Source organism: Myotis lucifugus, unplaced genomic scaffold (assembly GCF_000147115.1).
Source record: "Myotis lucifugus unplaced genomic scaffold, Myoluc2.0 scaffold_15, whole genome shotgun sequence".
NCBI lineage: Eukaryota > Metazoa > Chordata > Mammalia > Chiroptera > Vespertilionidae > Myotis > Myotis lucifugus.
In genome coordinates, this window is record NW_005871063.1 from 5,778,690 (window position 1) to 5,795,304 (window position 16,615).

At 37.4% G+C, this 16,615-nt stretch overlaps 1 protein-coding gene across 1 annotated transcript in view; it reads right to left on the reverse strand.

The window, feature by feature from the left end:
- COL28A1 (collagen type XXVIII alpha 1 chain) overlaps positions 1-16,615 on the reverse strand; it is a 135,129-nt gene that overhangs the window by 82,244 nt on the left and 36,270 nt on the right. Inside the window, 4 exon segments of the mRNA XM_014452430.2 lie at positions 2,024-2,092; positions 4,617-4,685; positions 9,839-9,907; positions 11,001-11,069. Of these exon segments, the coding sequence (XP_014307916.1) occupies positions 2,024-2,092; positions 4,617-4,685; positions 9,839-9,907; positions 11,001-11,069 (276 nt within the window).

Genomic DNA, 16,615 nt, shown 5'->3' on the forward strand with positions numbered 1-16,615 from the left:
CTCTTCTGTGCATTGCTATAGACACTTAAAATCTATATCAAAACTACTTCCTTGTTTTGTATCAATTTATATATTTGAGAGCCCTTAACATAGAGGTGTTTATCTTATCACTTGAAACAGAGGCACCAAGTCTCTGAATCTAATATATATAAAAGGATAGAAAAGGAAGAAAGGGAAGAGAAAAGAAAGACGGTTTGATTTGGTAAGAGAATAGCAGATGATGGCTTTGCAATTACTCTGTGATAATGTCCTGATATTTCCATGTGTTTTCTTTGCATGAACTCCAGGTGTAAAAATAAAAATGCAATGTCAATGAAACCTAAAAAAGTTAATTTACTGAACTCCTAAAACATGATTCTATTGTACTCAATTTTCACTGCTCCAAAGGAAGAAAGCACATCTTCCTTATTTTTAAAGTATTTTGGAGCTGAAGTTACAACCAAGAGTTGTACTGCATCTAAAATTTGTATAACTCACTATTTCCCACTATCTCTGCTATTTAAACACAGATTCCCGGAAGAGATGGCTACCAGTAAATAAAAGAAATAAGTACTTCAAGATTGAAACACACTTAAGGTAATCTTGAATATCAATCATTATTCTAATATAATATATAATATAATGATATGCTTAGAGGTTGACATATAAATGACTCCAAATTGACATGAGGTCTCTGTTTTTTTGTGTATTTTTATATCTCCCATTCTCTGGCATCATTCCCTTCCCACTGTATTTAGGACCTTATCAGCCTCCAGTAGCTTCTATCACTGGCCTCATCCCTACTTCTAATCTGGATATAATTTGTAGCTATTTTAAAGAAGACAAGTAACTAGTGAGAAGAAGGCAATGGCGGGTAGGCCGCAGGGTTGAACATGATTTTCCAGAACACCAGTGTCAGACATAGCCATTCTCTGTGGTGAAGCAAAACCTCTCCATAGTCATGTCTGAGCATAGACAGAAACAAAACAAAAAAAAACAATGTCCAAATTTCTCAAAAGGGATCAAACATCCTCCTAGCCAGTGATGGCGAACCTATGACACATGTGTCAGAGGTGACACGCGAACTCATTTTTTTTGGTTAATTTTTCCTTGTTAAATGGCATTTAAATATATAAAATAAATATCAAAAATATAACTCTTTGTTTTACTATGGTTGCAAATATCAAAAAATTTCTATATGTGACATGGCACCAGAGTTAAGTTAGGGTTTTTCAAAATGCTGACACGCCGAGCTCAAAAGGTTCGCCATCACTGTCCTAGACCTGTACCGACTGAAATGAATAACTTCTACTTCTTTACCAATTGCAACTAGCCTGGCTCCATCTTTCTCTCCTCCTAGGTAAGATTCATTAAAATGCCCAAACTTAAAATTACCCCCACTTCCTGAGAGCATCCAGTTCAGAGCGAATTCATACTTTCTTAGACACTTGCCCAAGCCACCTAATATATAAACCCAAATTCTATGAAAAAAAATCTCTCATCTTACTGAGTTGTGATAGGTTCCCACGGTATGTGGCCTCTTTCACAGCAGAATCAATAAACCTAAATTTGTTCAATTATAGGTGGATTCCTGTTGGTCCTTGCTGGAGAACATCAATGCTAGTTTTCTTAAATGAGTTATCTTCTTTCAGCCTCCTTTTAAAGTAATATTTTTTAGTGGGAGCCTAAGGTTAGATATCGCTTCTGTAATGAGGTCAAGTCATGTTTCAACAGCTATTTTCTTAACTAAGTAGAGGTCTATTCTGCTAATGTTTGGCTTCAAAGCTGCTTGGCTGACGATAGGGATACTGGAAGTCAGAACCCAAATAAATGAGACATTACTATAAATATATAACATGGGAATTTCCAGATAATAATTCATCTCTACAATAATATACCTTGCATATACTTGATTTACAACTAAGTTGATACCTGTGTGGTGTGGTTGTCAGGTTGTATACAGTTTATAAATGTACATACATAACAAACATTTTTAAAAACAATTTTACTGGTTCTCTTCCATCCTATATCCTATATGTATTACCTTGTCCCCTTTGATTGACAGGCCTTGTAGTCCTTGTGGGCCAATTGGACCTTCAGAACCTTTTTCACCCTGAAAATATATGAGAGCGACATCAGTGCACTAATAAAAATCAGAATTTTAAAACAGTTAAAGCATTCAAAGCAACCAAATTTACAGCTCACTGCAAGTGGGTAATTCTAACTGACACCAAGATTTGTAACTTGCAAAAAAAAATTAGTCTTAACTCTTAAATAGGAGGTACTCTGTCCAAGCAGAACACATATGAAATACCACTAAGGTTGGAAAAGAGCTCTATTCCCAAAATAGTCAGAAATATCTGGGGATGAGGAACGTAATCAATCACAGAGTACAACTCGCTGAGTCAGTCCTCTGTCTCCTCAACAGTGCTTTAACTATACCCGTCACACAATGGAAATATGTCCCTCACATTAGTATATGAACTAATACTTGCTATGGTTAAATTATTAAATGCTTTATATCAGAATTCATTGAAAATTTAGTTTTAAAATAATTAATGTAAAATCTTCTTGGATTGAATCACATGACCTATGTAATGTAATATCAATGAAGTCATCACACTGCATTGGTATGAAAAATAAACCATATAAGCAATCAAAAATAGTATTCATCTCATGAATTTATTTGAACCGTGAGTAAAATCAAAGGACATTTGCAAGAAACATAGAAAACAGGAAAATATCCTTTGTGTCTCTATGTATTCACGGTATAATCACTTAAGTCCTACATCATGGTAAGCAGCCCCAAGGAGCACATATAGAAAACTCCCTTTGGTCCTGCTGATTGGGGAATAAAGTAGTCTGAAAAGTGGGTTCTTCTGGTCATTTCCACAGAACATAATTACATACAGCCGACCCTAAAACAACCCTGAATATAGTGGGTTATTTGTTTGAAGAGATAGAGGGCAATGCACTGTGTGGGTTACTATGAGCAAGAGTGTATCTTTATATCATGCAGTTGAACTTGGCACTAAGGCTCCCTCCTCTCTGGTTCTGGGTATGTCACCTGAGAATTGCAGCTGCCAAGTCATCACAGCTCGGCAGCTCCTGCGTTGAGCATCTGCCCCCTGGTGGTCAGTGCACGTCATAACTACTGGCCAGGCACTTAGGCTTTTATATATAGAGATAGTAAAAAAAATAGATTATAAAGAGAAGTAATTCTGGCTATTTAAGTTTTCCAGGTTGTTTGGGCTACACATATATATAAATTTACTATATAACAAAAAATAATTCAAGAAACTATGTATTATAAATCATTCTGAAATGTAGTGCTAAATTGCTAGCCTCTATATCTGATAGTGACATATTGGTTAGTCAAGGACATGACTAAAGTCCCCTTTACCTAACATATTATTTTCATTCATTATGACAAGTTAAAATGTGTTAGTTAAAAGGGGCCTCTCTGAAAATTCAACCCAGCAGTCTCTCAAAACTTAGTATGAATTATTTGTTGTAGCTAATTAATTTCCCTCTAGCTGAAATATGGTTTCCTCATAGGTCATTGAATATTGATCAAGACAGGAGAGGCTAAGAATGAGATGTAGTTTTAGAGCGTGCAGCGATACTGAGAAGGTCAGAACTTAGGGACCTGACTGAATACCGTGGAAGGTCTTAGTCGCTTAGAAAAGAATGTGTGCTTCTCTGGGCAGTGTGTGTGCATGCACATGTGTTTGGGGGAAAGGCTTTAGAAAAGAAGGAAAAAGACTCCAAAATTTATCCTTACTTACTCTCAAATTTTGTTGATGCCACCCAAAGTATCTTGGAAAATCATTTCCCATGTGGCCTTTGTCAAAGGTGCCACAGATTTTGAGTAAACAGCCTAGACAAGGGATCAGCAAACTAAAGCCCAATGGCCAACTCCAGCTCTCTGCCTGTGTTTTGTAAAATATAGCTTTACTGGAACACAGCCACACTCATTCATTTAAACTACATTGTTTATGGCTGCTTGCATGCTACAACAGCAGAGTTAAGTAGTTGCAACACATACCATATGGCTCACAAAACCTAAAACATTTACTGCCTGGCCTTGAAAGAAAAAATTTGCCAACCCCTGGTCTAGAGGAACTTGAGCTCCAAGAATTATATATGGGAAGCAGTGGAGACGTTTAAATTCTCAATTGCCAGGTAAAAGATTGGTTTTTCATACCATTTTGCTCCTTATAGTAATAAGCTAATTCCTTTTTTATTATACTAAAGGCAATGCTGTTACAAATTGGTTTCTTATCTACGTTTCACAAAAACAAAGCTGAGAGTAAAGCTTTGTCATAGCTACACACTGTAACTCAACTACTGGGCGTAAAGAGGCTATCACTGTGCTTTAATGACTCCAGTCCAAGAGATTTTTCTAAGTTCACACGCAATAATTATATAAAGTAGAAGTCTGTCAATGACTCATTTATGATTGCAAAATTCACTGTCGTTTCATGGTAAGGGGAAATTTACATATTCCTTCATTTAATAGGGTGAAGTTGGTCAGGAAAATACTTGACTTTTGATAATTGGACACAGTTTTTAAAATTTGTAATTCATGACCATGCAAGACAAAGCACTTTTCCTAGTACAGAAGGTCTGGTTACCTTTGGTCCTGGGAAGCCTTCTCCCGGTAAGCCCCTCTCTCCTGGCATTCCCTCGGGACCACGGGGACCCTGGATGGGATAAAAGGGAATGAAGAATAAAGAAGAGAGAAGGATCATGGGAGGAGGGGAAAGGGAAGGGAGGAGAGGAAGGGGAAAAAATGGTTATATTTCAGTTCACATGGGCATGACATAGTCCTATTGAAGTCATTAGTAAGAATCCTTTTAGTAAGCTTCATAGTAATCAGGAGAATTATAGTTGTGAAGAATAATATTCCCATCGTATTAAATACTTGTTCCACTTGGTTGGCATCTGATTATCTATTCTGGTGTCCTCAAATTAATGGGAAATGGAAATTAAGTGATGTGTTAGAATAAGGTACAGAAAATAAACCGGATGAGGAAAGGCTAACTTTGAGGACTGCATGGCTGGAGACGGATGCAGAGTAATTTCAGAGTTGAATTATGGGGCCTGGGGGGACTGTGAAGAAATCACTGCACAGCTGGTTAAAATACTGAATTCTGTTTACATATGTTTTAATTTCTATCCTCATAAATTTGGACTCAAACTTGAAATCTTTCAAGAACTAGTTGAATCCACTGGAGATTTATGTGTGCATAGAAATCTGGATCAAGGGACGCATGATTTTCAATCTCAATGATTAAAATTAAGAAGTCCATGTAACCATTGCTCAGAAAGGCACTAGGAAAGGTGCGAACTTCTCACGTAAGAAAAACAACAGTTTCAGGCATTGAAGTGGACTGACTGGAAAGGTACTCACCGGATAATAAAAAACAACAGTTAATAATAAAAAACAACTCACTTAAACACTAGGAATTTTAAAAGGCTGTACATTTTCCCACTCCATCTTCTTGGCCAGCAGGCCAAAAAGTAGAACAGAGACTAACAACGGGAATCTTAGAAGCCCAGACTGGAGCTTTCCCTTGAATGGCTCTAAAAAGATAATTAGGGCTCACTTGCCAGGGAAATAAACCTGAGACAGAATAAGAGCTCCTCTGAATGACCTTGGAGCTGGATACAAAGTCATCCAGGGTCATTTAAGAGATGCTTTCTGGTAAAGCCTGGAAGCAGAACCAGGATGGAGCATTATGCTAATCAGTGACTGAGCACCATTATGGATTTGTAAGAAAAAAAGCTTACAGCAAAGCTTATAAGAATTGTATATCAGTATTTGTTTTTTCTGTTTTTTAAATATATTTTTATTAATTTCAGAGGGAGAGGGGGGAGAGAGAAAGACAGAGGGAATCATTGATCAGCTGCCTCCTGCACGCCCCACATTGGGGATCGAGCCCGCAACTGGGGCATATGTCCTGAATGGGAATTGAACCATGCATGACCTTCTGGTTCATAGGTCAATGTTTAACCACTGAGCCACACCATATATAATATATTCCCCCCTAATATGATATATTTTAAAAGACAGTCTTCTTTAATATTTATTCATAATCAATTTAGTAAAGACTTTAATTAAAATAAAAAGCTAACATTTAATTCCATTTAAATTGTTATGTTTATGGGAAAACCTAGTTTTTAGCAATCCAAGTTCTTAAAGCATTAATATTCATGACAGCTTATTCTAATGTTAGAGCAATTAACTAAGGGGAAATAAATATGACATGAAAACTGGATTGTAAACTAAACAATGTCTAACATCACACACTATGACAAGAAAATATATTGACTGATTATCATTTTCCCCAATGATATGACATATAAAAATAACACAATGTACATTAAATGCTAAATAAGTCTATTTTCCAGTTTATTCCATTTTTTTCATTCATTCAATAAATATTTACCAAATGCCTAACAGGTGCAAGGCTCCATGCTAGGTTCTAAGAGGATCAGACCAACCTGCTTTCTGTCTCATGGAGTTTAGAGTCTTGCATGATCATTAAAAGCAGATTCTGGTGTCCTTTGGACTGAGGTTCAAGTGCCAGCTCTGCTAGGTAGTATTGGCAGTGTGACCTTACACAAATAAGTTCCTCTCTCTAGAGCTCAGCAAACTTATCACAATGGTGGTAGCAACAGTACCTACCTCAACCTCAGTATTACTGTAAGGACTAAGTCAGAGAGATTTAAAGCTTCTACAAATGAAGCACTCAATAAATATCTGCTAGCACTATCAAAATTATTTTCCTTGAGTGCTGCAGTTGCTAAGACTGTCCTTTTATGGACATTTTGACAAAGAAGGTATTCTCCGCATGAATGGGTGACATTAAGTATGGAGAGAGGCACGCTGCACAGAACAAACGCGGACCCTTTCTGCCCGCATTTCTAGAATACCTCAACTAAGGTGACAGTGAAAATAATGGTGGCTTTTAGGAGCCACATGTTCCAAACTGCTGAGAAAAGAGAGTGAATGCTAGTGAGCAATCACTTAGGAGCATTTAAAAATACAGAGAGCCAAGTTTCAGTTACTACAAACCGTCAGGGTAGTATTCCACACCACCACTACATTCTCAAGTTTTCTAGTTGAGTGGTCAGGATAGGAGATGATTGTTAACCTCAGAAGAGAAAGGGCAGGTACTGGGTTAAATTAACTATATTTTTAATTTATGAAGACAGCACCAATGGAACATTTTTAAAGGACAGAAATGCTTCTATAAAAAACTCAGTATCCTTTTCAAAGGCCATGAAAATCAATTACAACTATGGCGTACTTATTTGGTGTCTAATGAACACCTCTAATGAAAAAATATAATGGAGGAACCTAATTATCAGTTAACACAGTCTAGTCAGTGAAATGTTTTATTTGAAACATTAGCAAGATAAAGTATAATTATCCATTATTTTCTTACTTTCCTTAATCTAAATAGTGTGGACAATAAACAAAGTGGTTATAATATACATTGCAAGCATTAAAGGTAAATATCTTAAATAATAATAATAATAATTGTCTATAATATTCACACATACCATGTACTTTATTTTTGACTTCAAAGTAATTACAATTCTACTTCAGGGAGTATTTTCCTTTTACTGATAGCTCTTGAAATAACCTTGCACATAAAACAAACAGATCACCTGAGATTCTGAATCAATTTATTTTTCATGAATCAGTCACCTCTGAGACCATCACAAAACAAGTGGTAATCAAAAATTAAAGCTGGTAGTTTCTGTATTTGTTACTAGACCATAGAAATAAAATTGATTTTGCATGTCCAGCTTGTATCCCATGACCTCAATTATTAGTTCAATTATTAGTTCTAGGAGGTTTGGTATAGATTTCTGGGGATTTTCTATGAAGACCATTATGTCATCTGCAAATAGGGACAGCTTTAGTTCTTTTTGAAATCTATGCCTTTTATTTCCTCTTCTTGCCTATTGTTCTGGCTTAGACTTCTAATACTCACATTGAATAAGATTGGTGAAAGCAGAAATCTTTCTCTTGTTTTTGGTTTTACCACTTCACCATTGAATATATGTTAGCTGTAGTTTTTTGTATCACAGAAGTTCCCTTTTATTCCTAGTTTCTGAGAGTTTTTATCAGGGCTTATGAGGGTTTTGAATTTTGAATTTTATTGAATGCTTTCCTGTTTCTTTTTTATACGATCCTATAATTTTTAGCCTACAGTACAATGTACTATAATGATTACTTTTCAATTATTAAATCAGTCTTGCATCCAGGAATGAACCTCATATGATGCTGCTGTATAATTCTTTTTATATATTGCTGAATTCTACTCGCCAAGATTTTGTTAGGATGTTTGTGTCTATATTCCTGAGGGATATTATTCTATAGCTTTCTTTTTATGTGTTCTCATTGTCTTGTGTTGGTATTGAGAGAAAACTGGCCTTGTAAAATAAGTTAGGAAGTGTTCTTTCCTCTTCTATTTTCTGGAAGAGATTATGTCAACTTGACTGTACCCATAATGTTTTATGTCTTTGCAAGAAAATCTAAAGCAAGTGTAGCAAAATGTTAAGATTTGTCTATCTGGTGGAAGTTTAATAAATTCTACTCTGTTATTTTTAGCAGCTCATTTTTAAAAATGTATTTATGTAGCTAGTTTTTATTCCCACTTATTCAGAGTATTATGAAAAAATTCTTGTTTATTCCAGTTTCTTAAAAAAGCCCAGATTCTCTGCTGTACTCCCAGAACACATGGCGATCTACATGAGCCTGTGTCTTTCTTTCTAGCTGATGGCCCTCTCTAGTGAAGAACCAGCAGTGTCTCATGAAAGCTGATTTCTTCTCTCTCGGGGGTTCACCTTTAAGGGCACTACCTAGTTAACAGAACTGAGACTTGATCACTGGTCTCTAGATAATCAGTGCAGTATATCTTTCCTCATTGAGATGTGTTCTTTTTTGAATGTGTGCACAGACATTAGTGAAAAGCCTAACCCTCAAACAATATGCTCCCATTCCACTCACAGCCTACAACCCGGAAGCACGTTTCTGTTACTACTTACACGTGAGGTGCTATGCAATGCAAAACCAAATTGGGACACCAGCCATGTTTTCATTTGTACCCCAGTGAGTCAACCATTTTCTTTCCTAGGGGAATGATTACTTGAAAAGTTAAGGAGCTTTTTATGCTAGAATGGTCATGTTTTATTCATTTCCTCTTTAGATCTCTTTTGACAGAAGTATTATTTTTCTTTTCCAACAATAGAAACTTCAAAGTTACATGAGGTAGAGACTACAGATAACACAGGTCTGGCCTGTCTACCATCCTTCATACCAGCTTTAGAACACACTCACGGATTAGGTAATGAGTAGTCCTCATTGTTGGTGAGTTTCTCATGGTTACAGGAAAGTAAATTACAGGCATTAGGCCTGAATCCAGATCTCGTATCTCCTAGGAAATTTCGACACATAATTCTTGAACAAGCTAACAAATCTTGTAAGAGATTACAGTAAGAGAGAGCAGTTGTACATATCATATACATACAGAGTGGGGCCAAAGTAGGTTTACAGTTGTGAGTATGCAAAACAGAGTTTATTCTTGTATTATTACTTATTAATCATTGTATTATTTTCCATATGAACCACTGTAAACCTACTGTGTCTGTATGTGTGCGCACATGCTTCCCTATTTTAATTGTGAAAAATGACCTTGTATCTGGTTCTTGCATATTTACTATCATTTGTTTGTCCAAAAGATACAAGATGGATTATTGAACCATTTTTCTAGCCAGAGGGAGGACATAAGAACTATATGTGTCCTTCCTATTCCGTCTAGAATTTCTGGCTACTTACTGGCTGGCCTGGCTCACCAACGCCAATCGGTCCCGGAGCCCCTGTTCTTCCTTCCTGGCCTCTCTCCCCCTAAGAGAAAGAAATGATCAAATGAAAGGTTGGGCTTTTACATAAAGAAGAAACAGCACAAAATACTCTCAAGAGTTCAACAAAGATAAATAGCAAAACAGTCAAACTTTTCTCATTCAAAAAGATAAAACATAATCTGGAGGAGGAGGAATGGCTTGAATGTAAGTGAACAAACTACCTTAAAATGTTCAGCATCCCTTCTTGTCTAAATGCAATAGGGCACGTTCCGCTTTCAGAAACTACTGTGTAGTAATTGGCAGAATGGACTGTGTGTGATGCCTTTTGGTGACTGAGATGACAATATTCATGCCACTCCTGCCCCTTCCCCACCATCCTGGCATGCTGCCCTCCCCCGCCCTGTCCTCACTCTCCCCCATGGCACCTCTCCTCTCAGTTCCGTTTCACACTTGATCTCCTTCAGAATCCTTCTCCAATAACTGCACTGACATAAACTCCACCTCCCCTGAAGTCTCAAGTGCTATTGTGTACGTGCCATCCATGGGGACATTGTTTACATTCAAAGTGCACTGTTTTGTACTGCTCTCTGTTTTAGTCCTGCATCAATGTCTTTTTGTCCCAATGTCAGAGAAAATCCATTTAAAATAAACTCTATTAATCCTGCAGGATTCAGAGGGCACAGTGCTGGTGTTCTAGTTCCTTCTAGTCCCCGACTAACCTTCCTGACAACATATACTTTTCAGTGTCATGGTTCTTCTGGTTTCTGCCCCTGTCAGCTTATTTACTGTGAGCAGGTGGTAGTTTATCTATTAAGGTATTTCACATCCCAGTAACATTTTGCATGTTTACATTCCAAGTCCATAAAGAATCAACAGAACCAGATGTACACTGGCCAGAGAGTGGGTATTCGGAGACTAGCAAATTTTCCCTCCAACCAAATAACAAAATACACTGGTGATTCAGTGGTAACTGACCCTGAGCATGGCACTCAGTGTCCAAGCATCCAGATGTAACTTCTGCGAGCAGCCTCCTTGCACTCGTGAGGGCAAGGCTGAGCAGAGTTTAAATCACAGCTCCCCCAGCCCCTACAATAAATTCAAAAATCATCAATGGTCAAAGAGACACGGATCTTTACCTTAATACCTTGCTGTCCAATACCAGGGGCTCCCGGAGAACCATAAGGACCAGGAGGACCTGGCTCACCCTAGAGGAAGAAATGGTGATATGTTAGCTCAACTCGGTAATATTTGTTGAGCAGCTTTTAGATTCATAGTGATGTGATGGGGGCTTTGAGGGCAATAATGACACCTAGTACACAGTCCCTTCCCTCTAGTGTTTCTAAGTCCGTTGGAAACACAACATAAACCCAGGGTGGAATTATCCACGAGGCATAGCAGATACATGATTTAGGGCCAACAAAAATGTTTCAATTTTTATTTATAAAATCAGAATTAAACATAAGAATGAATACATCACAATTCAGTCTGGATTTTATGTGTCTTTATCTTAACTCAGTTCTAAAACACTATTTTTACTTTTTTTGAGGAATAAACCCATAAAAGCAAAGTTTTTAGGATCTATGAAAGTCATAATGCAGCCTCACTTTTACATTCAATAAATCTTTAGTAAGTGTTTCTGGCAGACATGTTTTATTTTCTACACAATATCCATCCTCTCTCCTCTTTCCTTCCCTGCTGTTAGAACTCTGAGCTGTTCAGGTCTTGGGCACCTATTCTTTGCCTTCAGGGGTATAGGATGAATGATAATTGGTCCAATGCAAGTCTAGAATCTCCTTTCCCTTTGCCACTGGTTAGTCTAGGTTGGTCGTTTGGCTGATTCTGACAGGTGTAGGGATCTTACTGAATGCAAAGAGAAACCATTTGCCTCTGACTCTTCTTCCCTGCTTGGAGCTGTACTAGCTGTCTTGTAGCCAGGAGGCAATGATCTCTCAGATGATGAAGTGGATGCAGCAAAAACTTCAAAGAGCCTGCCTGGCTGCTGGAGAACCTCACTAAGCTACTGATTCCACCCTGGACTACCTACCTTCAAACATTCTGTTTACTCAACAAAAAGAGTGCTTATGATTCAAGCCACTATTAGTCAAGATGTCTGTTACTAGAAGCCAGAGCATTTTCAATGAATGCTGTCTACCATGTAGCAGGCCTGGCATTGAATTCAATCCTTATAGAACTAAATGAGAACATCAAGCTCATTGAATATCATACAATGCACCAGCGAGGAACCTGAGTCCCAGAGAGCTTACCTCAGAATCGGTTGATTGTTAGAGTTTCTGATGCTTTGTATTTGAGTGGGTTGAATTTAAAAGTACCTTCTGTTCATCCTTTTGAGTACAAGTCAGTCTGGCAGATAAATCAACTTCAATTTCCCACTTTCAAATTCAAGGTTGCACTTATTTGACTATATCGATCAAATTTTCTGGAGCAGCCAGGTAATTGCCATTGTTATTTTGACATGTTCTTGGCCATGGAATTTCTCTCTATCTAATATCAGACTAAAACTTATCCCTCAACCTGAAGTTGTTCTCTTAATCTTAAAGTTTGATTTAGCTGCTAGAGAAGATTCCATTTCCTAAGGAATCCAAATTTTCACTTCAAAGAACCTTTTCCTTACAATTTCATGTGCTGTCCACTCAAGTTGGAATCTCCTTGCAATTATACTGCATATGGTGACTCTCCATTACTCAGTAAATGAACACCAACTACTTCTATATGGAGGGTAACAAAATAAATACAGAGATGTTTAAGACATAGTCCCTCAACTCAAAGGTCTAGTTTGAAAGGTAAACACACTAATAAAATGATAATGATAATAGTAATAATAAGCCCTAAGTTCCCTTATTCTATTTATTCCCTGTCCTTTTTTATATATAATTTGGACCTGTTATGGGTTAGAATGTTCTTAAATATTTTATATGTAATACATATTATATATTTGGAAGAGAATATATAACCTACTTAGTACTTGTCTATATGTTTGATCTAAAACAAACGTTTCCTCTGGCTATGCACAAGGCATCAGTTCAGTTGTTACCTTGAAATGTGTAAATCAGGAGAATCAAGAGGAGAAGTAACTGTCTTACTCTTGAGCCCAAGATCCCCTTTTAGTCTTAGTCAACTACCAATAGCAACAGAAATTTCTTAATATTGCTTTTTGGGGAAAATTACGAGGATCTGAAGCTTACAAAGGGATTGTTTTCCCTTACTGAACACAGACAACCCCATAGCAACATATATTCACATTTCCTCTCACCAGTCACATGCTAACTGTTTAATACGTGTAGACTCAATTGATATTCATCAGGAGCTAGCATTTCAACATAGGACCTGCAGACCAGTATTTCCCTACAATGAATACCAGTATTTACTTTTTCATACTTCCCTTTTCCCTTTCCTACAAAGATTCCTGAGGTGCTTAAAAAAAAAGTGGTCCTGATTGTAAAGTACCATAGCTGGGTGAGGCAGAGCAAGAAGAGGAGAGTCGGCATTCTACTTGGAATGATTTTCTGGGAATTTGCCAAGGCAATATAGCCCTAGTAAGACACCAGGCTTGATTCCTTTTCTGCTATTATTCTTATCCCAAACCTCACCAAAGACGTGCATGTACGCCCTCACTCCCCCCCACCCCAAGTGTCTTTCGTCCATTGGTTATACTTATATGCATGCATACAGGTCCTTCAGTTGATCTCTTAACTCCCCCCCCATCCTCCCAGCATTTCTACTGTAGTTTGACAGTCTGTTTGATGCTTCTCTGCCTCTGTATCTACTTTTGTTCATCAGTTTATAATGCTCTTTATTATCCATAAATGAGCGAGATCGTAAGGTATTTTTCTTTCACTGACTGGCTTATTTCACTTTTATTTTTCACTATTATTAATGCTATGTCTTTGAAATCCGATATGTATTTAACACTTATGGCACATCCTAATTTGCTTGAGCCACATTTCAAGTGCCCGGTAGCCATATATCACCATTGTATTGGACAGCACAAGGTTAGAGTGATTTAAAGAGGCTGGAGGTTCGGGTCAGAACCATGGAGAGTACCAACATTTAAGTGATGTGGGAGTGGAAGCACAGTGTAAAGGAAGTCGGGGAAAAGAGAATTTTAAAAGGAACTCATATTTCCAAAAACTAATTCATAATCTTCCACTTGAGGATCTTATAATCTCCCAGCATTCTTTGTCTCAGCAAAGGGTATCCCAATCCCTGCAGGGGTCAAGCTAGAACCTAAGGGCACCTCGCTCTCCCTTATCCACTGTATGCAATGCATCACCAGTGCCTATCAATATGCCTTTAAGTCTCTCTCAAATCCATCCATCTCTTTGATTCTCTATCATATTTCTACTAGACCAAATTAATAACATCTTTTGCTCAGATTACAACTAATCCCTTAGTACTCTTCATGTGTCCATTTCAGCACACTCCAATTTCTTCCTCCTCCCCCACATTGCTGCCAGAGCAATCTTTTCATGTTCATTTTCATTTTCATTTTAATCTGAGTAAAACCCTTCAAAGCCTTTCCCTTCCCTCTTGGGGTAAAGACAGCGCTCCTTACAAGGCTTGTGAACTCCTGTACAGTATGTTCCTGTGGCCTTTCCAGTCCCATCTGTTATTAGTTGATTCATCACATGCCACCCCAACAGCACGGACCTTTGTAGTTCCTTGTACTTGCCGCATTCCTTTCTGCCACAGCATCTTTGCAGGCACTATTTTATCTACCTGGGATGTTCTTACCTCTGCATTTTCCTAGTCAATCCTGATTCATCCTTCAGCTCTTATCTTAAGCAGTATAGTTTCAGAGAAGGCTTCTCTGATTGGGTGAAATCCCTATGATGGAAATGGTACTGATAGTACCATTTCCCTCTTTTTACTGAGCACTCTTTATATGGCAACTTTGCATTTAGTTAATATGTCTCCCCCTAGACTGTGGGGAGGACATCATGTGATCTTGCTCAGTTTCATATTTTCAGTGCTCAGCCAGTTGATATCATTCCCTCAACCATCCATGCAGCATTTACTGAGCAGCAGCTAGGGATCGGGTGCTGTACTAACTGCGGGAGGTGAACAAAACAGGGAAGCTGGTCTAGGCTGGGGAGCTGGGAGACTAGAAATGCTCCTCTGGAGTTGCCCTTAGTTTACTCAGGTTTCAACCATAGCGATATCAAGTACCTTTTAAGCAGTTTCTCTTTCATACTTATCAGAGACAATTCATATTATTTTCAGCTGAAGGAGTAATGAAATTCTAATAGGTGGCCTAAGCTGGATGGATAGTCCAGCTAGAGAAACCCAACACTCCTATTTCCTGGCACTGACTCTAACCAACATTCTTTCTTTTCCTAAGATAATAAATAATGAATGATTGCCCGAAACTCTTGGACATTTTTGAAAATAGAACTTCGCCATTTTTTGAATAATACAATTACGAACAATTTAATCAGACCTTGACCTTTTCTTAACATTACAAGGATGCTTTAGCAACTGCTTTCTATTATTTTCCAGCCTTGTGTAGCACCAACTTTAATATTTTAAGTATTGGGACAAATATTCTCATAGTTTCCAACTGGAACAAAATGATGGATGAGCATTTACAAGTGCAAAATGGTTCAAGTATGGCCAAGATACACTCTTAGCTAAAACTCAGGGACATGATGGCTCTATACAAAGACTTGGGGAAAAGTCAAGAAAGGCCCCTTTTTTGGAAAGAAGGAAAAGCGGGGTAGGAAACTAATATTTATCAAATACTTTCTAAATCAAGCTCTATTTTTAGTCCCTAATTTCTCTTGTTTGAGAGAAAGCATTATGTAAGAAGGGACATATTTTTAGAACACATATCAAGCTAGACTTATTCTGCATTAATAATAAGAGGGGTCTTCAAAGTTCTTAACTGCTGAGTAATTATTGACAACATATATGGCACTTACTATGTAACAAGTGCTACCCTAGGTGCTTCACATATTTTAACTCATATAAGCCACAAAACAACTTTAAGAAGTAGGTACTATTATTAACCCATTTCATGGATGAGAAAACTGAGGCATGGGGCAGAACAGTAACTGGCCCAAGTCACAGAGCTAATACAACAGCAGGCTGAATTTGAACCCCAGCAGTCTGGTTTTAGAGCCAGTTCTCTAACCACCATGCAAACTGCCCCTTGGGACTTTTCAATTCTTAAAGTATTTAAAAATTCATCTTATCAAAGACTAAATTCATGTCTTTGTTATAGGAAGAAAAACACAAAAGTCAGATAGTTTCAATCCATCCACAGTTGAAGATCCATCCTATGAAGACCAAGGATCTTGAAATACAGTATAAGGCAAGAGGAAATACACTTTTATATAAGCTGACTCACATGTAATTTCAGGAACACTCTATGTTTACCTGAATCAGTGTTGTCACTGAATTAGTGGTAAAGGTAATGTAAATTATAATTGGCAATACTGTGATCACACAATATAATTCCTACATATGTAAACTGATTATTAACCACCTATACTGAGTTTGGAACCACCATTATTCAAATCTCTAATTGCAGTCTTTTTTAAATACCTTCTACTAAAAGAAAAGACCACAGTTCATACACTCCACCTACTTATCGCCTCCAAAGAAGAAAAAACTTCATAATAACAAAGAATTGGTGAATAATATAATTGCAACTATACTATTGCACCAGATTTTAGTAACGCTTAACTCATTTTCTTTGATGCCATTAGGTTAAACCATGTGAAATTGACAA